At 39.7% G+C, this 25558-nt stretch overlaps 1 protein-coding gene across 9 annotated transcripts in view; it reads right to left on the reverse strand.

The window, feature by feature from the left end:
- Nucleotides 1–18293: 18293 nt before the first annotated feature.
- Nucleotides 18294–25558, reverse strand: part of LOC116151590 (ankyrin repeat domain-containing protein 26-like) — a 71955-nt gene continuing 64690 nt past the window's right edge. For 8 of the 9 annotated variants that reach the window (XM_064490602.1, XM_064490600.1, XM_064490588.1 and 5 more), the window contains 3 exons: nt 24493–24703; nt 19734–19779; nt 18294–18572 (listed from right to left, as the gene is read on the reverse strand). In XM_064490602.1, coding sequence (XP_064346672.1) covers nt 19768–19779; nt 24493–24703 — 223 coding nt within the window. In that variant the 3' untranslated portion in view covers nt 18294–18572; nt 19734–19767. Of the gene's footprint in view, nt 18573–19733; nt 19780–24492; nt 24704–25558 lie in introns of those variants that run through there. The other variant, XM_064490610.1, reaches the window with a different exon arrangement.

Below are 25558 nucleotides of genomic sequence, written 5' to 3' on the forward strand. Positions count from 1 at the left end.
CTGGCTTATCGCCTTCCGACACCGCTCACTTCCCTCCTGGTCTCTTGCCACCTCCCAATCTCAGCGCTGGCGCTGCAGAAGAGCCACAGAGGTCTCGCTGCCACACCTTGGCTGTGAAGCTCAGCGGCTTGGAATGTTTGGTCCGGAACACTCGTAGCCTAGCAACAGCACTGACCCTCAACTGTCCCTCAACTGTCCCTCCAGAGCCAGTGTCCCTGTGAGTGTGCACAGAGGCCCAGAGGCCCAGGGTGCCCGGTGCGCACGTGGGAGCCTAAGTCATTTCAAATCTCTGCAATTGCTTGTGGGCCATTTTGGATTCCTTTGAAATGTTGGTGCTAGGTGGCTGAGTGTTTTGGGACATTTCCAGAAGTGAGGCTTGACCCTGAGAAAGCCATGTTTGTATGCAACTGCGGTTAGAGTGGGGTGGAACCACAGGATGCTGAAGGCCTAGTCCCCCAGAGAGCTCCCCACCAAAAACCTCTGTATCTCCTTATCCCCCAGTGTATTCCTTTCCCCATCCCTCTGGGCCCCAGCCAGTCTCCAGGGAATTTAGCAGATGCAAACAGCAGAAAGCTGTTTTCATGGTTTCAGAGATTGTGGCAATATGTATCATTAAGTACAAACTTGAGAAGCCAACACTCGCTCTCCAGATGAAATGAAAATGTGTTTCCTCATGTCTGCTGACCCTGCTCTGTGGCTCTGCCTTATGTTTACACGCTTTCATCACTGTATTTTTTTTTTTTTTTTGCTTTTATTTCCACCAATTAAATCTTCAATCAATCTGAGATTTATTCGGGAGCATGGTATAACATTTGAGAACTTTTTAACCACATAACTATGAAAAGACCACGTCAGTTACTCAGTGAGTCCACGCTGCTGGCTGACCACTTGCAGGAGGGGGGGAAGGCAGGGCAGGCCTCTTCTTCCTGCCTAACTCCATCCTTCCTCAGCTGGCTAATTATGGCTTCTGGCCCTGCCAGGATCAAAACTGCAGGGGGCGGTAAAGTTCCTATGTGGCTGACACTCCTGGGAGCTGGTCTTGAGTGGACTGGACCTGGCAAGTGTTTTGAAGCTGACTCTCTCAGGGGCATTTCTGTGCCCCCACCTGCAATTCCCCTGACCTAAGGGAATGTGGTGTTACTAACTTCCCCATTTAAACTATCTTTTCTATTAGCATACACTGTTATTACCCTCATTTTATAAAAACAGATGTGTTCACCCTCCAGCTGTGGCCCCATTTCTCTGCTCTCCAGCACACACGCCTCCTGCCCCTGCAAAGGAGCTGTTCCCATTCACTTCCTCTGATTCCTCTCATTTTCCACCCAAGCAAGTGTGTCCACTCGATGTAACTGCTCACGACAGGGTCAACCACCACCCACCACCCACCACCCACCAGGTGCTGACTCCAAGGGGAGCTCTCAGTCCTCTCCTCGCACGGTCCGGCAGCCACACTTCCCACCGCTGCTCTCCCCGAATTCCTCAAGCCCTTTCTTCACGGGGCTTCCCGGGTCTCAGGCTGCTCTGGTTTCCTCCCACAGCCCTGGCTGTCTTCTCAGTCCCAGCCCCTGAATGCTGGCACACAGCACCCCTGAGGCTCAGTCTTCTGGCCTCTACTACTGTCTGCTGCCGCCCACATCAGCCTTAGGGCTTTATGTATTATCTACAAGTTGGTAAGTTCCAAACTGCTATTTCCAATCCAGACCTCCCTCCTGTATTCCAGACTCAAATACCCATTGCCTCTGAACGTCATCTCTTGGAAGTCTAATAGGACCACTCCCGGGCTGGCCCTCACCTCTCATGCTCCCTTCTGTGCCTGCACACTCCTGGGCCTGCCCTCTCATTTTCCTGCCCCCACTTCAGCCTGCCCTCTCCTGGGCCTGCACACTCCTGGGCCTGCCCTCTCATGTTCCTGCCCTACTCTTGGTATACATTTGCTCACTACTCTCAAAACCCTCAACACTTTCTCTTTAAATTATGGATCATTTTCCTTGTACTTTGACCACTTTCTTGATAGTGACCCTGTAACATCTAACATTTTAAAAGGTTTTTCACACTTCTTAGCTTTTCCATGCTGTTTAATAACACTGCAGCACATCCCAGTCTTTTGAAAATTATATGTATTTTGCCCTCCTATTCTTCTGTACATTGTGCTGATACTCCAGTCTTGTAGGTAGATTCCCCTTCATTTACTGTTAAAGGAGTAGGTCCTTGTGTTGTCACTACAGCTCTGACAACTGAAATGAGTCAGCTTATGTACATGCTGTGCTGTGCATCATGCTTTAGTGAAGATATCTATTCATGGGCCATTTATGCTACTCCCAAGTCTTTCCAGGTGATCTGCATTCATCTGATCACTGAAATAGGTTCCTGCCTCCCTATTTCTTCCATGCTCCGGTACTCTGGCTCACCGGAAACGTGTTAAGCCAAATTGTGTATACGATTTTCTTTACGTTACCAAGCTTGGTGTTCTCACTTGGCCCTTGATTTATATTTCTTCAAGCTTTGGCTCACACCCAGATCCAGGCAAGCCAGTCTTCTTGCACAGACTTGGTTCCAAAGGCCAATCAAGTAAGGCATTTTTGATATTGACTGAACACCAGAAAAGTGCTATTTATCTATCCTAAGTGAAGGCCACAAAATATGTACACTTGCTTTACTATTTACGAATACGAGGCCCTTAAAGGAGTTCTGTAATATGTCTGATAAGGAGTCAGTTGCTAATCTCGTGGTTTGCTGCACAGAATGAATTGTTTTGCTCGTTGCTTTTAAGATTTTCTCCTTGTCTTTTCAACTGTCTGTGCTGTCTAGTTGTGAATCTCTTATGTTTGTTCTCTGTAATGTTTGTTGAACTTAGGTGTGCAGATTAATGTTTTCTTTGAATTTAAAAAGTTTTCAGGCATTATGCCTTCTAAATTTTTTTGTATTTTTCTCTCTTCTGGTCTGCCAGTTTTGTGCGTGTTGCCACGCTTACTGGTGTACCACAGTTCTACGAGAAACTATCTTAATTTTTCACTGTCTGTCAGATTGGATAATCTCTTTTGCCCTGTTTTCAACTTTACTAATTGTTCCTTCTGCCACCTCTAATGTGTTGTTGAGCCCCAACAGTGAGTTTTTAATTTTAGTTATTGAATGTTTCAATTTTAAAATCTTCATTTCTTTTCTTAATGTAATTTTTATCTCTTGCTGTTATCATTGATTTCTTGAATCAGTGTCATCATACTTTCCTTTAAATCTTAAACATGGTTTTCTTTGAATATATTTATAATACCTTGTAATATACTAGTACTATAGTACTTGTATTCTGAGAACATATTTATAACAGAAGCTTTGATTTTCTTCTAAATCCAATAGCTGAGCTCCCTCAAGACAGCTTCTCAAAAACAAATGTTTACTAAAAGTGATTATTAAAAAAAGAGATGACTAAATGAGCATAAAGTCATCAATGTGAAGGATTGAGATACAGAAGTAGTGTGTTTGTGGAAAACTTTCTTTTTGATACCAGTTTAGTAATTTTCTCAGCACATTTTGTGTATTCAGTCTTGTGTGTGTGTGTACCATTAAAAGAAAGAATTAGTGGAAATAGAAAATCATCTCCTGTAATCTTCAATCTTCTTCACAAAACTGTTCCTATGACATCCTCTAATCTTTTGCTAATAATGCTATGTTCAGATATGATACTAATTTATATATATCCACAGTTTCAGATACCTTAGTTTGGATCAAGCAGATAAGAAAAAAAGATACGAACTGAAAATAAGATACAAACTGGAAAAGTATAAAATGTATAATGTGTAGATATATGAAATCTTTATCTATTACAAATAACTAAGCATAAGCATGTTTTTTTTTAATTTACTTTATGTGACACCATCTGCATAATTCAGGAAGTCAACTCTTTTCCACAGCGCTTTATTATATGTTGATGAGAAGCTTTGCATTGTGTCCTCTAGCCCAATGTATACCTTCAAGCACAAAACTTACAAAGTCTATTCTTAGAATCATCTCTCCCCACCAAGGCCAAAGCTTTCATTTGTACCTCAGTTCATCTATTCTTTAGGATAAGTACTCTTCTATGAATTTATTCATCAATTAACTTCTGATGGGTTAGCCCTATAATTTTTTCCCACTGAATCCAAGCAATAAACACATTCAAATTAAAACATTCTACCACTTAAGTCTTACTATATTTTAATATTTAACAATGTTTCTTTAACCTCAATTTATAGGTTAATACTATTACGGTGTATTACCTGAATTTAAAACTGTGAACATTTTTGATGTAGACTTTACTGATATCTGTAAACTGAGCTACAAGTGTAGGGAGGATGGGATAAGTTTATGAGCACTGTAGAACTCAATGGCTATAATGAGTATTTACTATGTTTGTATGTTATATTTAATTTGAAAAACAACCTTAATTCTGTTAACATTCTGCATAATTCTTTCCAAGATTTATTTTCATCAACGTGTATGTGTGTGTGTATGTATACATATATGTGTATGTGTATGTGTGCTTATGCTTATAGACAGATTTATACTCATGTAACTAAGAATAAGCAGGCTTATATATAGGCCTGTACTTCTGAATTTCATGACTTGTGTCGTTAACATTTCACTGACCACTAACTATTAACCAAAATTTGATTCTTAGTATGTGTTTCATATACGCAACACTTAAGTCAAACATTTCTGTATTATTGACTATTAGTTTTTTTCCTCCAGAATCTTCATTCTCATAAATAACACTCCGAAGAACATCTCTGAAAACAAACCTGAGCTTGCATGTCTTGATTATTTCTAGCATTACTTCTAGGGAAAAGCCTTGACTGGGTGGTTAAAATGAATTGTTTGTGAGCTAAATAAAGGTTTAAGCTAGAATTATTAAAAATAAATTCTAATACATAATTCAAATTTGGTCAGGTAATATTTTATACTACCAGAAGAATATTATGTAAGGATTTTTATCCTCTCCTGATTTTCCAAGATGTTTGGTTTTTACATAGTAAAGTATAAATAACTAAAACAATGTATTTTTCAGATAAAAATAAAACAGTACAACTCTACACTTGTATTAACTCTCGCTTTCTCAAATTAATTCTGTATTTTCAATAAAAGTATGATCATAAGAGATTACAAGTAAAAAATTAAATCTCAGATTATTAATATTGCTTTTCAAAAAGGCATTTAAAAGTGTCTGATGTTTGCATTTATATTAGGAAACATCCTTTTTAAACGTCAGTGAGCATACTCTCCAAATGCATTTACTTAAGCATTCTTATTAATAGTCCTGGTATTATTTTAATAAGAAATATCTAATCAAGATATTTTATATTTAATCCAAATATTGTAGGTAAATCAGAATATATTAATCATTTACATGCAATCAGAACGTTAGAATTTTTAAAGCTACGTAACTGTTGATTTATTGAGATACGTCAGCCACCAAAAGTAGCAAGTAATGAGAACAAACAATTTATGCTGCGTAAATTCTAATCCTATTTCTTTAAAAAATTGTGTAGGAAAATGAACATGTACAACTATGATGAACTAATCCCTTCAACTAGAACAGTCCTGGATGTACTTAAAATATTGAGATTTCATTTAAAATAATATTTATAATCTTTCTTCCAAAAAATACATTTTAACTATTTTGGTCTCATTGCCAAGGGGATCGAAAAGGAACTCATAAAATGAGATTATTGTAATTATTTTATTTTCCTATTAAAATGGCAACACACAGATTGAGTTTAACAGATACCATGAGAGAGTATATTCTTTTTGACTATAAAAAATATTTTCGAGGTCTTTTTTCTTGGTAGTAGGATGTCACTTTGCAGGAGAAATATTTAATTACAGATGTATATAGACACAGATACAAATACAGATATACATATGTATATTATATTTGCAGAGAATTATTTATCATTAAAAGGTATTCATAATAATATCTCTACCACTTATGAAATGAAAAAGTGATTTAAAAACAGCAAAGTCGACTGAAGGGAAATTATCTTGCAATTTATGACAGCATCTAATTTAAATCCCTACTTTCTGACTTAAATCAACATTGTGACTTTTAATTAAATTGACACTAAATAATAAATTCTTCAGCATAGTGAGATAAGTGGATTCAAACTTTATTTCCTAGAAAGTATACGTTATTCACGAATATATCTGTGAAAAAAAGTGTAATGCGATTATTTGGAAACAAAACCAAAATGAGTATGACTCATCAAAACATGTCAATTTTTAAAATCGTAATTACCACATGAAATGGTTAAGGGTAGAATTTAAATACATGGATTCTATTTTTCTCACTTTTAAAACATTCTCTGATTTAGAAGGTGGGGTAAAAGGACAAAGAATTTTGTGAAAAAAAAATTACAGTGCATACACGTATTGAAAGGTAGTATGTATAATGAAGCTGCGATATATCTTTTTCTTCAACGGGAACACGAGAGGAAAGGAGAAAGGAGACGGGGATCGGGTACAAGACGACGCGGCGGCGGCGGCGGAGCGAGCTCCGGAGGCAAGGGGCGGGGAGGTGGGGGGCGTGTGCGGGGGCGAACCGAGGAGTGACCGGGACTTCGGGCTAAAACTCGGTGGTTCCCGTCGCCCGTTCCCGCGGCCGAGCCATGAGAGCCACGGTGAGCTCGGGCTTCTCCGAAGCCGCCGCCCCTACCGTCTCTCCAGGCCCCGGCCCCTCCCGCGGCTTCCCGGAGCGGCCGACCGGCCCCACCCCCTCCCCGCGGCCCTGCGGCAGCCGCCCGCCCAGCCGCCCCCTCCCCACGGCTTCCCGGAGCGGTCGGCCGTCACAGCCCCCTCCCCGCGGGAGCCGCCCGGCCTCGCTCCCTCCCCGCTGTCCTGCGGGAGCCGCCCGGGCTCGCCCCCTCCCCGCGGTCCTGCTGCAGCCGCCCGTCCCCTCGGCTCTGCGGGAGCCGCCCGGCCCCGCCCCCTCCCGCGGCTCCCCGGAGCGACCGCCTAGGCGAGCCGGTGGAAGGCATCCTCCAGGTGGGCAACCATCTGAGTGACCTCTCAGCCTGCTGACCCCAGGGTGGGCAGGGCAAGTATCTCTTCCAAAGGCTCATCCTCGAGCAGGACTGGAGCCTCGGGAGCTCCGGGGCGCTTGAGGGGCGCCTCTGCGTTTCCCGGGTGTCAGGGCTTCTGCTTGAGCCTTTCTGCTTGCAGCCACCAGGCAGCTTTTAACCACCCTGGAGCCCCGCCCGAGCCGCGGCCCAAATGGAAACAATTAAGCTTCTGCAGCAAAGTTAAAGAAAGCAAAATAAACAAAAAGGCTTTAGAAAGGGCCTGTTTATCTTTCAAAAAAACGTTTTATTCTCCCCTAGAATTCCCGCATCCCCCCATTCCCTTCCCCTATTAAGGTTGTATATAAGCTCTCAAATCTCACCCCTTTTGGGGAGGTACTTTTCTTTTTTTCCTGTGAAATTCCTTGTGTATGCAATATTAAAAATAATAAAGTTGTGAATCTATTCTCCTGTTAATTTGCTTTGTGGCTTATTTCATAGAGTCAGCTTTTGAACTGAAGTGTAGCAGAGTGTGCCACTCCCAGATGTATGATTTGGGCATAAGAACACTGAGCTGAGGATAAAAGAAAAGCTCCCACCTTCCCTTATTTGCTTAAAAGTAGGACATACATTTTCACAGCCATTCCTTCTCCCATTTCTACCAAAAAGGACAAAAGTTAATCACACCATTAGACACCCCATTTTCCCATAAGGGGAAAAAGAGTTTTCCTCCATCCTCCTGGGCTCTACAGGGGAGGACACATAATTTTCTTTCTATCCTTCTGAGTTTTGGAACCAGAGGAATCTGCATAAGAAACTTTACTAAACAACCTTTATTTCAACCCCTGGAGGCCTGAACCTTCTTTCTGCTGTCCTGTCATTTCTCCACAAATTTATTCTTTGTTGAAGACGCTATATAAGCTGCGATTCTAAGTTGTCTCTTTGAATTACTCATTTTTCCTTGGGTATCTCCCATATATACATGAGGTGTACATGTTAATAAACTTCTGCTTGTTTTTCTCTTGGAAACCTGTCTTTATTACAGTGGTCTCAGCCAAAAACTGACTTGTGACATTTGGCAGGCATGCCTTGTTATAGTATTCTATAGTATTCCTATCTGGGTTTCTTGAAATCCTGCTGTTGTCTGCTTTCAAAACATAAAAAGACAGCTAAAATAATGCTTCCTAAGCAAAATCTTTCAAAGACTTATGTGTGATAGTTTTATGAATACTCAGGCAAGAGACATCTCTTGTGAAATGAAATTAGGAAAACAATTCCATACAATAGTATCAAAAGGAATAGTACTTAGGAATAAATTTAACAAAGTGAGTGCAAAACGTATACCCTAAAATTAGATTCTGATAAATTTTAGAAAGAAATTAAAGATCTAAAAAAGTGGAAAGCATGTTGAGAAAATTCAACATTGTTAAGATGGCAATATTTACTTTAAACTCTGTCAAAATCTGAAAGGCCTTTTTTGAAGAAATGAATAACTGACCCCCAAATTTGTCTGGAATTTAAAAGGACACAGAAGAACCAAAGCAGATTTGGAAGAAGAACAAAGTAAGAAGATTCATATTCCTCATTTTCTGAACTTCCTACAGAGCAACAGTAATCAAGACAGTGTGGGGCTGGCATAAAGATAGATACGTAGATCACTGAAATAGAAGTAAACCCATGCATCTAAGGTTAACTGATTTTGAGAAGATTACAAGACAATTCAGTCAGAGGAGGGTCTATTCAAAAATGGCACTGGGACAGGTGGGTGGCCACATGCAAAACGATGAGGTTAGATCCTTAGCTAACATCGTATGCAAAGTTAATATGAAATAGATCCAAAATCTAAATGTAAGTGTTAAAAGTATAGAACTATTAGAAGAAAACATAGGGATGTACCTTCACGACGTTGGACTTGACAGTTGATTCTTAGATATGACACCAAACACACAAGCAACAAGAGCAAATAATAAGTAAATTGAACTCCATCAAAATTCAGACTTTTTTGTGTGCCACAGAATGTAGTTAATAAAGCGAAAAGAGAAATCCCAGAATGGGATAAAATATTAGCAGATCGAGTATGTCATAACGGACTTTTATCTAGAATGTGTAATGAAATCTTATAACTCAAAAAAGACAAATAACCCAATTAAAATGATATTCCATTTATTCAAAGAAGATATACAACTGACCAATAAGTACAAGAAAAGGTACTTGGCATACTTATATAACAGGAAACACAAATTAAAACCATAATAAGATACTATTTCACACCTATTATGATAATTATAATCCAAAAGTCAGGTCACAAGTGTTGACAAGCATATGGAGAAATTGGAACCCTCTTATACTGCTGCTGAGAATGTAGAATGCTGCAGCCACTTTGGAAAACTCTTTGGCAGTTTATAAAGTTGTTGAACATACAGCTACCATATGACCCAGCAATTCCACTAGACACATATGCAAGAGAGATGAAAACATATGTCCACACAAAAATTTGTACATGAATGTTTATAGCAGCATAATAGCCAAAATTTGGAAACACCCCAAATGTCCATCAACTGATAAATGGATTTTAAAATGAGGTATATTCATATAATGGAATACTATACAGCAATAAACAGGAGTGAAATATGAAGTTTGACACATTACAACACAGATGAACCTCGAAATCACTCTGCTAAGTGAAAGATAGTCACAGTACATCACATATGATGGGATTCTATTGTACATGAAATGTCCAAAATAGGCAAATTGATAGAGACAAAAAGTAGATTAGCCATTGTTTAGTGCTGGGCTGGATGGAGTGATAGGGAATGATAGTAAATAGGTACACTTTTTGAGGTAATGAAAATCTTCTAAAATTGTATTGATCATTGTACATATCTGTAAATATACTTAAAATCGTTGAATTACACATTTTAAATGGGTTAATTATGTTATATGAATTATATCTCAATAAAACTTTTAAAAATGAGCCTATTCAAGTGTGAATTTTTAAATTAAGGCATAGTGTACCTCTAAAACAAAATCAGACGTGTTTGATAGTATTCAGGGTTTAAAATAGTACAAAATCCGTAAGAAAAGAGTTATAGCTAAGAGTAAGGCCCATGAAGTCTGCCTAGATTTCTATTCTAGTTTGACCCATTATTACTATATGATTCAGGCAAGTTATTTAATCTGAAAGTTATTTAATCTGAGAAATGGGTGTAATAAAAGTACCCATGTCATAGGTTTATTAAAGAGATTAAGTGAGATCTGAAGTAAGTTCATGTTAGATTTCATACTTTCATAATTCTTATTGTTATTCGCTGACAACCCAGTGTTACCAACCTACTACAAGTTCATTTCTCGTATGCACTGCTCCTGAAACAGATGTGGTACAAACAGGTCCCAGATTCAAAGAACTGCTGAATTTCGTGGTGCAGAACACAAGCACATGAGAGTAGGTGAGGAAAGACAACAAGAGCTGGAATAAATAAGAAAGGTTGTCTAATGCATGTGAGAAGACCCAAGCTGGAGGAGGAGAAAGTGAATCTCAGGACAGAATGGCAAACTGAGAGGTAGGGATGGAAAGGAAGATATCACTAGTGGAATAGTGAAGAGATTGGGCAGGATGAAGATGCTGGAAAGAACAGCTTTGAACAGGTAGGACTGAGCTCTGCTACACATGATAGGCTAAGATGTTTAGATACGTGGGGTATTAGTGGAATTTTTATCTTAACTTTGTAAATTGTGGTTTTCTTACAGAAATAGGATTAGTTGCATATTGCCACCATTGGGTAACGGTTCTTATATTTGAGAGTTGTGTCAAATAGCCACTTAGCCAAGTAGTGGTAATGTTTAGCTCTGTCTCCAGTGGGCTTTTAACCAAGAAGCAAAATCCCTATCTTAGAAAGAAGGGTCAAAGGAAAACTGCACCAGATGAACGGCTAAGGAAGACCTGACTCAGGACTTTTGCAATAGAGATTGAAGCTATTGCAACAGAAGAGAGAACCTGAATTCCGCTCTTCCAGAACAAACGGTGAGAGGGTTTTTAAGTGCTGTGGTGAACTAGCGGGAAAGCGCTGAGGGCTGATGGTGGGGAGCTGGCCTGGGTGATCAGGCTGCTGCGGTTACTAAGTCCCTCTTGCTGCTGTTAGGCCCCAGCTCTCCCAGAGACCAGGGGCTCCCTTCCTTGATGGTTACACGTCAGAGGGCCAGCTCCCAGGGCCCCAAGAAAGACACTCCAGGATTACAGAAGATCTGCATCTCAAAGGAGCAGAGAAACAATGTGCAATTCCAAGTTTCCTGAAGTATATGCTCTAAGAAATAAGAGGTCAAGGGCCTGGAGTCAGGAGAAATCTTTCTAAAGGTTAGTCCAGCTGAGGGGAACATTAAGGCTCATCTTGGTCAAAGGATGCATATTTTAGAAATTCTGTCATGTGGACGGAATGCTGGTAACGCTTTGGAAATATATATGCATTTATGCAATGAATTATTTTTAAACCAAAAATGTTCTGGATACAATTATATGCATTATAAACCAAAGGGAGATCTTTCCTTCATTTTGTTTTCCTTTGGATCTCAAGGCCTTATTACTATTTTTTCCCTGTCAGAAAAGAACTATGCCTTGAGGCTTTCCTTCTTCAGGCAATATTTTAATGCAGAATTGCGCTTTATGAGCTGTGACAAGTCCCATTTAATTTCCATCTTCACTTCAGAAACTAAGTGGACTTTGAGGCTGCCTTTGTGCTGGTAATTAGGGCAAGTGAATATGAATCTCAGTGTGTTTAAGTGGTAGCACATGTATTACTTTCTCTCTCAAATTCACCTTTATTCAAATGCAATATCCCACAACAGAGCATACTGAAAATTCAGAGCCTTGTGGATGACCCACACAATCATAGCATTAGTAGCTAAACTTTGCATTTCTATGGTGCTCTGTAATTTTTAATCACTTCCTCGTACATAATCTTATTTTGTCTTCCCAGTAACCACTGTGGTGGGGTTTACTACAGGCTTTTATAGTTGTCATCCTGGAAATGGCAAGACTTGACTTTGAGGCTTTGGGCTCCTAGCTTAATATCTAGTTAGAAACTGAATACTTTTTTCAGATCTTGGTAATTAACTAGCATGAATTTCAAAATCATTATGCTCTTCTCTTTTTAAGTGATTAAATTAAGATATAGCTTAGTATTTAATAAATTTCTATTTCTGATACAACTTTAAGAAGGCTTCAGAATAACTGAAGCCCATTAAATCAGTTGGGGCCTTTGACTATAGGCAAAAAAATAAAGATTATAATAAAACAAGATTAACAAAAGTACTCTTACCCTTCTTCTGAGACTGAAACTCAAGAATAGCCTACGGCATTGACAATGAGAAGAAATGTTTGAGAAAAAGCTGCATATGCTTAGCATATATTTGAGAAACTTTCTACGTGTCTGGTCTAATGTAATAAATACCACTATTTCAATCTCTATCCAAAAGAAACTATTTAACATACTATGAATGTAGGCAGAAAAACATAATTTTTAGTACTTCAATCTGAAATAGACATCAAGTAAAATGTCCAAAAATTACATCTTTAGCTTGATCACTTATGTTTGAAGTATTTTTTCTGTCATCAGGCAACCTGCCCAGCCCCCTTCTCTCCACTACACGAATCCTTGTCAAAACTGCACACCTGCGGTGCGGCGCTGACAGCAGTGGGGGAGACCGTTCAAGATTGTGACGGTGATAGAATGTTCCCAGCTGCAGGTTTTGGTGCAAAACTGCCTCCAGATGGAAGGATAGCTCATGAGTTTGCTTTGGTAAGAACACGTGGCAACGACTGATACTTTGAAAAAAATATGTTGGATCTTTTCATTAGTTTGCTGCTTATGTTGTGATCACCCATGTAGCAAGTTTTTGTGACTATACATTCGGCTCAGTTTTGGTAAATGACTGGTTTAGGAGTGTGTGATTCATGGAAAAAAGGACAGTTACATAGATTAGTAGTAAATCTACTTGAAGTGCCTCTGATTTATAAATACGGGTTCTATTCTGGTTATCTATTTCTGCGTATCAAACCTCCCTAAAACTTAAGAGGCATAAAACAATACCTTCCGTTGCAGTCATCATTTGTGGGTCAGGAATTGGGCAGAATACAATGGGGGTGGTGCATTTCTTTAAGATGTACGGGGCCTCACCTTGGATGGCTTGACTGGCTGGAGATAGCTGGAACTCCTCTACTGGAGCCATATGTCTAGATTTCACTCTGGCTGTTGGTTAGATTCTTCAGTTCTCTCTCTGTCACATCACCTGAGCTAATACGTCTATTAAGGTGGTTCATTTGCTGTGTCTGACACCTAAGGATGGCTGACATAGCTGGGCTGCCTACACACCTTCCCTTTTTCTACATACAGCCTGTCCATGTGGTCACCACGGGTTTCATCATGGTGCAGTGGTCCCAAGGTAGTCAGATTTCTTACACAGCAGCCAACTTCTCCCAAAGCGAGTATTCTAAAAGGCTGGGGCAGAAACTGCAGGGTCCTTTATGCCATAGCCTTGGAAGTCCCAGAAAGTTATTTCTCCTACATTTCTCTTGGTCAAACAAGTCACTAAATTTAGCCCAGTTTCAAGGTAGGGGAAGTAACCTTCACTTCTCAGTGGGAGGGGCAGCAAAGAATGTGTAGCTGCCCTAAATTTACCATCTTCCAAAATGTCATTTCTTTTCAAATACAAAGGGTTAGTTATGGCTGGAATTAATTTTTTTCAAATGGGATGCAATAATTATGGCTATAGTTAATTATGGTTTCAGTATAACAGAAGAGATATGACTGGAATAAATATTTCTTAATTTAATGTTCAATTTACATAGACCTACTCCATACTATATGATTACAAATAAGCAATGTACTGATTTTTACCTTCAACATAAACATCATATAGATAGTGCTGATAGGCCCAATCAACCTTACCCTCACTTGCATTTTCTGATGAAATAATGGAAAAAAATCAGTGTAGGAAAAATTTGGGGGGAAAATTTTAGCTTTTTGTAATAGAAATGTCTCCCTACCCTGCCCTATGTATTATAAAAGTAAACTTCCATGCCCGATACTTTTGTAGGTCTATTTTGTTTTTATTTTTCTTTACAAAAATAATGTATGACATTTTTTAGAAGTTCTGCAAGAAAAATAGGCAAAAATAAACAATACTATAATCATTTGTGAGAAATTACTGAGCGTAAGTCTGGTACTTTATACTCATTTCTTATATAATCCTCATAACGTTCTTAAGTGCTAGGTGTACCAGGACTGTCACAGCACACTATTCTACCAAGAGCCACTCATATCAAATACAGTGAAAAGAGTACCCCCAGGAGCTGTGTAACTTTGCTCAGCCACAGAATTTAACCAGGTTTCCAGGGGACAGGACTTGGACCCGGATCAGTCTTATTTTTGAATCCATGCTCCTAAACACTACTAAACCACATTTTTTACAAGTACCTGTAATCCTACCTCTCACAAATGTGCTTTCTTAATACAATTATATATATCACACACACACACACACTCTTCCAGAAGCTTTTATATGATTAAACTTCATCTCCCCTAAATATATTTTAAAAGCTGTATTTTCACTTTTTTTCTATATTTATTATGTTTTCTGTTCCATCACCCACACAATTTCAGGAAAGTTTGCTGGAGGGTTTCTTTCTTCTATGCAATCATTCACATGTTACAACCCCAATGTCATATAAAATGAATATCTGTTGGGATTTTGTTATGATTTTTTAAATTCCCAGAGCTCTACCTATAAATAGTACATGGTATTGAGATCAGAATATAATTGCTAATTATTCCAAGTACATGTTCCAGGAAAAAATTTAATGTGAAAGTCTGTATACACTTAACATTTTCCCATGAAAACATAAGTAACCTAGACACCATTTTTAATGTCCCTAAAGTTTGTCTTAACCCAGTTGCAATTCCTATGAAATCCTGCCTTATTTTTAGATAAGCAAAAAGTATAAGGTTCATATCTTTCTGAATATGTAGCCAAAACTTGAAAAAAATATTGTACTTGGCTCAGGTTTTCAGTGTTGAAAGGCAATATGAAACCTCAATTCTCTATTTGCAGGTTCTGGTACTTGGTCATCTCCCTATTGGACATCATCAGTGCTCTGCTTTTCATAACCTGGGACATAGACAAGATGCTGAAACACCCCTGGCACCCAGCGCTGACCCCAGTGGACTCTCCCGTGGGTCTCCACCTCCAGCAGACAGTGGTACATTGATGGCATTCTCTGAGTGTGACCCTTTAGCTCAGGATTTTTCACTATTTTTTATCCACAACCTGTACTAAATTATGGATTTTATATCTTCACTCTGGACCCACACAACTAACATAAATATGAAATAATGCGCTCCCAGGCCATCTCCCTCCGCCGACACCACGCTCACTCTCAAGCCCGGGAAGTGGCAACCTGTGTGTAAGAAGACGCGTCTGGCTCAGCTCCGCTGAGCATGAATACCTACCGGGTCTTCTCCTCCTGCTGAGCTGCCGCCCCCCTTCTTGCCGCCGCCACCGCCGCTCCGGGTCCTCCTCCTCCTCCTCTCTCCCCCGCCTCTGGTGCCTCTGCTGTCCCTGCTGCCTCTGGTGCCCCTGCTGCCACTGGTGCCACATCTGGGTATTTTCAGGGAAAAACCCCAAGACAGTATTTTCAAGTGTCATACCATCCACATAAAAATTGAACTTCCAGAATTTACAAATTAATTATTCTGAGCGGATAAATTTTACATTCTTTTCCAAAATCCAGTCTACAGCAGTTAAAAATTCATACAGTTACAACATAATATTTTCTGTTTACAATCTACCTAATTTCATAGCTTTTCCTACTACAGATGATAAAGTTCTCATCATGGCTACCAAGGTTTGCAAACACACTATACTTAAAATATATTTAGCAGCATATAAAATTGGATTAAAAGGAAAAGAGGTACTGCTGTTAAATAAAAGTGAAAATAAAAGGCGATAATAGAAACAACTACATAGAAAAATAGATCATAATGTATTTCTGTTAGGACATCAAAAACTTTCCCATCAGAGCGTATGCACAGCACTAATGAAACAATTCAACAGCATTTTAGTCCTGAGCAGAGTACAGCTCAGCTGCAAAACTTTGGTTAATACAAGTAAACATGAACATTTAACGCAAACTGTTTGACATTCTTTGTTAGTACATTAAGGTCAATTCCATTTCTGTACACCAAAAACAGACACATCTTGACTGACTATATACATCAATAAAAAGGCAAATAACTAAAAAAGCCAAAGAGAAAACAGAGAAGAAAATAAAACAGTGGTGGTGCACTGAGACCTGAGGTATGAGACGGTGTGGGGATGGGAAGGGGGCAGAGCCTCTCAGGACTGTAGGGCCATCTTGAGAGAGCAGAGCAGGAGGGAAGCTGAAGTTTCTGGCAGGTGTTCCGGATGACTTCATTAGGGCAATAAATGCTCACAGGGCCGGGTTCTCTGTGGGCTGAGACGTGCGTAAGTCTCACCTCCTTCGTGAGCCCTCTCGAGCAAAGCAGACTCCGTTTTTGTTTTCCTTTCACAAAGGCAGTCTTCTGCTGCCGGGAGCAGTGACCCCAGCTCAGCCTGGAGGACGTTCAGGTGAGCTTCAGCTCACTGGCTAGTGCTGTAGGAATAGCAGAGTTTGCATCGACCTCTTCCCTGCAGGCGCGGCAGCACCCACGCCAGCTGAGAATGAGCACAGCCACCTGTGCTCAGGCTTGAGCTGGGGTGGGGGCAGGGAGCGGTCCTCCACCCTTCTAGACTCATCTGGCTGGTCTAAGAATTAACCTGACATGAGGCAGACTAACAGGAGAAAAATAAAAATTGAATAACACGTGAATTTCCTTGGGAGACAACCAGGGTAAACTGAGTGAACTCACCAAGAAGGCTGCAGCCCTCACCTTCAACATCATCTTCAGCTGAAGACTAAAGAGGAAGCTGCAGGCAGCGGTCAGTTACAGAGATCAGCTACATGGAATGCCCGGAGGAATGAGAAGTTCAGTTAGACAAGGGCCGGAAAGGTGTGACTTTGGTTTAGACGTGGGAGTCATCAGTGACTCGCTGCGTGGGAATGGATGAAGGGAAGACACACCAGAGTGGGTGGGGACAGACTGCTGGTGGGGAAGCAGGCAAATCCTTCAGGAAGTTTGTCGTCAGAAGTAAGACTGTCTGGTTCATATGAGAGGGAAGAAACAGAGGGAGATGTTTACAGAGAGGGAAATTTGAAATCGTCACTGAGAAGGAAGAAGGTGCAAGTTAACTAAATAAAAGTAGTAGGATCGCTGGGCAGTGCGTGACTTTCTTCAGCAGCACTTAGATGCCTGGGGGGATGTAAGGGGGAAGAGTGACAATCAGTCTGTTGTGCAGTTGGGAGTTTTGCCAAGTAAGCACACTGAAAAAACAGAAAAGGGAATAAAGGATCTAAGTAGGAGTTATTCAAAATTTAGCTCCTGGAAATTGTTGAGAAGGAGATTATTTCCTTTATCATCTTACATTCAGTGATTGGGAACCTGCAAATTAAATTGACTAAAGCAGATTACTGTGAGAAAAAAATAACGTATGAATACATGCAGGAGTTCACAAAGCAATGGGACTTGAATCGGTGGCTACAAGTGGGGGCTTATATGCAATTTAATAAGTGACAGGAAAAGGAGAAAGGCATTTTCTGAAAAACAAATGACTTCTTGGTGAGAGGGGAGAGAAAGGGCACTTATGGTAGAACAAGTGACATTTAGGGAAGATAGATAACGCCTTAGGAGAATGTATGGGAGAGATGGCATGTTTGGGACAACGTCCTTTTGAGTCCGGTGCTCAGAACTTGTCTCTAATTTTAAGACTGTTTCCAAAAAGTAAATAAATAGAGAAAATGAAAAGCCTGAGGCACATTTCGTTTCTCCATGAGGAAACATCTGTGAATCAGTGTTTAAGGTAACATATAGAAAGCTTGATGGCACTGTAACGATTGTTGTGATCCATCAGAACACTGCAACAGCCACAGCAGATCCAAGCGCTGTCCGTCTAAATCTTTAGGTCTATAGACAGTGATTAACGCTGGAAAATTCAAAAAAGCTATCAATCAACACGGCTCAATATCGACAAGTTTGGTGGGTGGCTGGGTGCTGTTTAAACAGCTGGCATCTGGGCTCAGTTTGAGTATATAATACTCCAGAGTGCTGGGTTTTATTCCCAAAATCTGCTTAAAAGTCAATGAGATGCAGAGAAACGTGATTTAAAATACTACATCAATTTTAATCATGCCCATAGAATGCAAGAGTATTTTCCCTTAATAAACAGGGTCAGTATCTTACATAATGGAAAGTAAATAAAATGTTAAGCAAACAGCCCAGCAGGTAAATGTTTACAATTTATCTTGCACATCATATAATTATTCTTCAAAATCTCCACATATTCTTCACGTGCTTTCGAAACCAGATCTGGACTTAGACTTGATTCGTCCATCAAGGCTGTGAGAGAGTCTCTAGGACTTAGATCCGAGTTCAGTAGTAGCTGGAAAGAAAATGAAAGAATTAGATTCTTTACTTAAAATACTTCATAGGTAACTAAGTGTCAGTTTCTTTTTTAAGAAAAGCTGAGACTCTTCTAAGTTTTAAGAAGAACGAAAAATACCTACACACGATTACAGCACAAAATACAAGATTACTACTCTAGACTTTGCCCAGGGCTGCATGTTGAATTAACTGCTCCTGTGGCTAAGGATCAGAGCCCCCGGTTTTCTCATTCTTCATTCATTTACTCGGCAACCATGTACTAAGTCACTGTGACAAGCACTGGAATCACAAGATGAAGATGACAGAGCCCACCCTGAAAAATCATGTACCGTAAACTGGAAAACTAGATAAACCGGCAATTTCGGTACAGAGACATAAATGCCATGACAGGTATAAAAGAGGGCACAGTTGGAACACTCAGAAGGGACGTCCAGCTTTGTGTCAATAGTGTCCCCTCTTTGGTGGCCATGACGTGTAAGCAGATACCCGAAGGAGGAGGAGAAAGTGTGGGCGGGAGAGGCAAGAAGCAAACACACAGAGCAGAGGCAGAAGGGGCGCCCGCGGAGCCGGACGCAGTCTGACCAGCCGCTGGAGCACAGGGGCAGAGCAGGGGAGTAAAGAGATACGGCTGAAGCCTTTGGCAAGAGCCAGATCGATGTGGGTGTTTTTCTTCCAAGCTAAGGAATTTGGAATTTTTCCTGAGGGCAAAATGTTAACCCCTGACAAAGTGAATGACAGGAAATTAATTGTCATCCACCGGGGGACAGGTACATGAACTGTGATTGCTTGAGTCTGGGATTTTGGCCTCAGTCACTACCAAACTCGAGAAGCTGATGACCTCCATGCTTTCTGAGAACAGGTCCGTGTGCAGGTGACAGGCCCACGGGGACAGCAGAAGAGGAAGGGCACAGCCAGAAATAGAGAACACAGACTTCCTGAGATTTTTTTTAAAGCTATGGATCATGATGAATAAATGAGGAATAAGTACACTTATCATTATGAATGAAATTATGCTTTCACATTTTTCATTAGATATGTGTAACAAAAAAATTTAACATAGTATCTGTTATTCAAACAATAGAAAGAGATGCCATTTACTGTTTACAGTGTATTTCGGAAATCAATGTCTAAATTTAATTCAGAAATGTTGGCAACATACCTTCTTTTAATTCTTTATCTGTATTATTCTCCAACTACTTCCGCATCTGAAATAAGTCAAATATTATTTTTAATGTGTAAGTTAAATATGAAACACTATCATAGGAATGACAGCTAGCTTATGAAATGTGGCCTTTAAATAAATACTTTTAGAGACTTGACCTTACTTGAGGATTGCTTAAATAGAAAAAATAATCACAGGACTGAAATAAAATAAATTCTAACTTACTTTGATTTTAGATAATACAGAACATATATATGAAAGGCTATTTAGATTCCCCTGATGGAAAGCACAATAAACACTGCCCTGTCGGATACACAAAATCTCAGAGGGCGATGCACGATCTTATTAGCACAAAGAGTTTAAACAATTCAAGTCATGTTCTACACTGAATGCATTACTCTGCAGTTCTCAGAAAAACTGCCCTTTATAAAAGTTTAGGTTTTTTTAACCTTAATGGATTTTTCCTTAAAATGAGATTTCCATTCCTGCACTTTTAATTTTAAGGTCTGTTCTTGCTAAAGTTTTTAGCACAGAATTGCAGATGCATAAAATGAAGAAAAGTGTTCTGTTATAATGTCAAGTGAAAATTCTACTGGCAAACAAGTTAAGCAAATGTATTTTGCTCTCTGTATATGACTAAAATATTTATATCAGAAAATCTGCTTGAAGAAAAGAAAAGGAGAGACTAGCGACAGTTACAAAAGTTGGATTCTGATTCACAACTTCCTAGAGTTAGAAATACGGAAAACAATACGTAATTCTTTAAATGTAACTTTGTTTCCATTCTAGAAATTAGGGCCAACTTTTTGAAACTTGACATAATTAGTTAGGTATTTAATTATGAAATGTGTGGGGACATTTCAAACAGGAAAAGTCCCCACCTACAGTGTTCTTTTAAAAACCTTTCTTATAAAACTCACCCGCTCACTAAACAGGGTCTAAACTAGTCCACCAGACATAATAAACACTGCGGTGGTAACAGCGACACGAGAGCCGAGGCCTTTGTAAATGTTAGATGCAAAGACAAAATTTGGGGCTACAATTTGCCAGTATTTTCAGAGACTGTTTTCCGTAACACTGTCTGACAAGAGCATTCTACAGAGGCCTTCTGCCATCAACAACGTGGCAACAGTGCCAGGTGGGTCCTGTCAACTGAAAAATGCCTAACAGATGAAGGGAGAAGACTTTACTGAAATAAATTCATATAACCGTTAATAAGCACTATGCAAAATGTAGATCACACTTTCACATGAGCTGAATGTAAGATTACTATCTTTTCCTCTGCAAAGCTATTTTCCTAAATAGGTATTTCTGGGACCTTTATGTTTATTTCTAGGTGAGGACACCCATGTCCAGATGGTGGAAGTGGTCTGAAGTCCAACATTAATAAGGAGAAGGCACCTGCAGTTTTCCTTAAACTTTTCCATGTAACAAAAACACAGAAAGGTGAGAAAATTATACACAGGAAGACAATGTATCAGCAAGTTTTAATTCTAATGGTTTTTAATTAGGAGCATTCTTTCCTAACTGGCAGTTTGCAGACTATGTCCCATAGAAATGGAAGGTCCCACTGGGGACACTGCAGGATTGAGGTCAAAACTGAGGTCACAGGCTGGAAGATAATGCTGCCCTCTCTTTCCGAGATCAATTTGATAAAAACACACTTGCCACACACGTATACACACACGTTCATTTCCAAAGTGAATATGTTCTCAGATTATTGATACTTTTCAGTTAAAATTTGGTACCATTCTTATTTTAAATGTAATAAACATAAGTACAATTCCAGAAATGAAATAAAATCAAGTCATTTAACTGCTTTGATTCATTATCCTGTTGTAAATAGGTTAATGTATGAAGGAAATGACACTTGTCAGTTTGTAACTATTAAATGCATGTATTTTGCTGCAGAGGAAGGAAATGAGAAAGTATTTGTTGATCAAGGAGCTAAAAAATTAAGTACAGAGAAAAAAGTGAATGAAAGAAAAAGAACTGGAAGAAGTTGTGTGATTGTCTTTCAAAACATAGCACGCTTCCTCATTTGTCCATTCAGACAAAATGAAATGAGGGCAGGAGGGAGTCCACAGGGCAGAGAGCTGATAGCAGAAACAAGGTTACTGAACTCTGCCTCTGTCTTATGACAAGTGAGCTTAACTACTGTGATAGTTTGATTAGAATTAAAATTCACAGTGGATGTGCCCTGCCTTGGAAGCCTACTTTTGAAAGAAACGTGACCAGATTCTGCTGAGACGCAGTGCTGTGTCATGTCAAAAGTTAAAGTCTTAGGAATGTTAGTCGTTTTAGCTCTGGTGCACTGCTATAATACCATTTAGAAAAAGGGCTGCTAAACTGAATGGACATTTGAGAAATTTAAGTTACATAAATAAATCATTAGAAAATGTTTGAAAGTGTCAGTAATACACCAAAAGTCCAAAATCAATGAGTGTAAAATTTAGTCTTCCTATTTAAAATAGATCTGAAGGACATTTATTAACTATTGTGGCCATGCTTCACGTTAGGCATACCAATACTAAAACACTCTTGAACACAAAATAATCTTTAAAACAGAGAAATTTTGTCTGTTATAATACTGTCTGGAATCCATTTTTAAGTTTTCAGTTCTCAGAAAAAAAATTCTATGTGCAAGAAAATCTAACAGTGATGTATCTGCTCAGGATAATTTTAACTTTTTGTATTTTATAGTAATATAATTAAATAACACAATTGAGTAAAATTGTAAAATTGCTTCTGACATGTAGGACAAAACACCCCAGAAATAAACTAGAATGTGAAATCTGAGGGTAAAAATCGGCAAAACAGATACGGGGTCCATCTGTCACCACTACAACGATGTCACGTGACAAGGCTATACTTCATTCAGTGGTAAGAGAGGCAATAAACCCAAGTGTTACCAACTGGAAAAAACTTGCGTCGACAACCAGCACGACTGAACTCACAGACTTAGAGCAACACTTCTGTCAAGTTAGAAAAAAATGCTGAGTAAGCTGGAACTTCACAGTAGGAACAGTCCAAAATGTTAAAACCTTGCACATAAAGGAGAATGTTAAATTCAACCCCAATGCCATTTTTAACATTTTGCTTTCTAGAACCATAGCTGAAAAGCTGTGGAAGTCTGTTGTTTTGTTAAGCCCCATGCAAAAACCCATCCCTTCCTGTCATTTTAAACAGGATGTTCACACCTCTCATAGCATTACTTTATGTTTTCCCAGCAGAAATAATTACATCCCTAGCAATTCCACAAGTCACCTTCTTTCTCTAAGTCTGACTAAGAAATCTGTAAGCAGTAAATGTACAGTAAGTCCTGTGAGGCGCCCGGCAGTGCTGAGGGAGACGTGTCTCTGCACCCGGACAGAGCGGGGCTTGTTAACCTCCCTGCTAAACCTAGCATGATTCGGCCCCACGGCCCCACAGAACTACGTGTACCTCGGAACTACAACACTGAGGTTAAAATAAATCATTTTCCAGTGTATCTAGAAGTACTAAAACATAGACACCTCTTTCCCCAAAAAACATTAAAGGAGAAAACTGTCCTCAGGAGCTTTCTCTTGCATTGCTTTTGCACTCACACTCTTCCACCATCATCCTGCAAAGTGACACACTGTCGATTTTTTGGGGACAACTAATGAAAACATTTCGAGTTTGCATCATGCTTAGCCACTGGCGGAAGTGTTAGCCATGCATTTTTTTTTTTTTTAACACCACGCAGTCCGGTTTCATGACTCTGAAGCACTTAGACTCAATTTACCCACAACACTGTCTACGAAACCTGAGCTTTTTTCTTCTTTGATTTATTATGACACGAAGCCAAGTGAAAAGAAATGGGTTGAGACCTCACATAACAAGGGCCCGTGTTACCCTTCTCTGCATCAAGAAGATCATGAACACACCATCAAACCATAAACCAACGCGTACCGCTTTAAATGGCTATTTTAACAACGATACACAATGAAAACTGGTTGTAATTTAAAGACTCCCTATCGTTGCCACCTCGGTATTCCTGCAGGTGAGGGCAAGACAGAGACATAAGTGAACTTCTTGTTAAAAATTGAAGTATTTGCTTTCCTTGACTACGTATTTAGAAATGTACTACAACTGCTCAGTAAGACATTTTATAACAATTAAAATAACAATGCTAGAAGTAAAATACCAATTAAGGATGTACTCTTACAGAAGAAAATGATAAAAATTTTAAACTTAAAAACGGAACTTAATATTTTTAGTGTTACAAGTTTATTGAATTCATAAAAAGAATTTATCTTGGATTCCTTTAAATAAAAAGCATCCGCATGTGGTTAAGTAGCTCAATGCCAATCATTTACTTGTGCTTAGGGGTAGAAAAACTGGGCTGCAGCAAAACTTGAAAATTACTATCAACCAATGCCAAAACGAAATCAATCAGAAACTAAGCCAATCGATGGAAAGTGGATCTCTATTTATTTGGCACTAATACTTAACTTCTAAAATAGAATTTAAAATGGAGCTTTTTAAGAAATTTAACATTTGTCAGTTTAGTTGCATCTATTGAATAAAGTTAATGACAGGTATCTCTTGAAAACTACAAGTCCAGGGACTTTAAAAAATTATAAAATTTGTCTCCTTTCTTTATTAGCACAATTAACTATGGCTTCTACTTAGTGTGCATAAGTCAAAGAAACAACTCAGAATTTCATCAAATTAAAAACAAGAATTGTATCAGAAATCTGAAACCCAAGGAAAAAAAGATAATATAACTAACCCGGAACAAGGGAACGCTCAAGTTAGTTGAAGGGTCGGAAAAAGTCCTGAAGCGCCTTCTTTGAGTAGGACTCCTTTTGGCCTCCACGCTAGTACCTGCAGCAGAAGGCGGTGCGCCAACAGGCCTTGCAGGAACAAAGCCAGGGAAAGAGCTCCTGTGCTGTCTCTCCAGCAGAAGCTTAGTGCTCACCTCGGCCAGCCTCTCATTAACCCTGCGAGGATCGCAAAACACAGATTTCATTCATTTCATTTTCTTCCTAAGTGATGTGTATTTTTACAGTTGCTATAATAGTAAACAGATTGTCCCATTAAACTGCGTTTTAACACCCAAAATACGTCAGCGAAGACCTACTGTAAACAATTACAGTTTAAAACTGTCCTAAAGAAGGACGTACGTGCCTGGGGGGGGCGCTTAAATAACAACTACTTCAAAGTGGGGACAGTCAGAGATGGAGACGCCCCCACAGAGGACCCCCACTGCCTTCTGCACCGGCTGCATCTAGACATACTCACCCTCAGTAAACCAGTTTAGAAATAAAAGATAAACCATTCCTCAAAGCCATTTTCAAGCATTTGCTTTCACCCCCCTTATATACACATTTCACTCATTACCTGGGAGAAAGGAAGCATGCGGCACTGAGCAACAGTTTAGAGCCACCACCTCTGGGGGGCACCAGGCGGCACAGTCGATGGTGGGAAAGAACTCCGACAGCGCCAGGGGCAATTTCAAGTGTCCCCCAATTTCCCAAAGCTCACTTTGTTACTTCGCTTTTACCAGAGGCCTACATCAGCACCTGTTTTCCATAATCAAACAAACTCTCAAGCGGATTTTCACTTTTATGGGAAAAAAGCAAAAAGCCAGAATAGCGCTGGGTGTTTGTTTTAGCCCGACCCATCAGAGGGGCAACGAGCGCCCCGAGCAGCGAGAGGGGCCCCACCGAGCTCCTTCCGCAGAACCACACTCAGTGTCCCGGCATCACGCCGCCACGGCTTAGGACTGTGTCCGTGAGCGCCTGTGCTTTATGCATATTTATTTCATGCATCCACCAGCAAGATGTGTCCTAAGG

The sequence above is a fragment of the Camelus dromedarius genome, chromosome 2 (genome assembly GCF_036321535.1).
Source record: "Camelus dromedarius isolate mCamDro1 chromosome 2, mCamDro1.pat, whole genome shotgun sequence".
NCBI lineage: Eukaryota > Metazoa > Chordata > Mammalia > Artiodactyla > Camelidae > Camelus > Camelus dromedarius.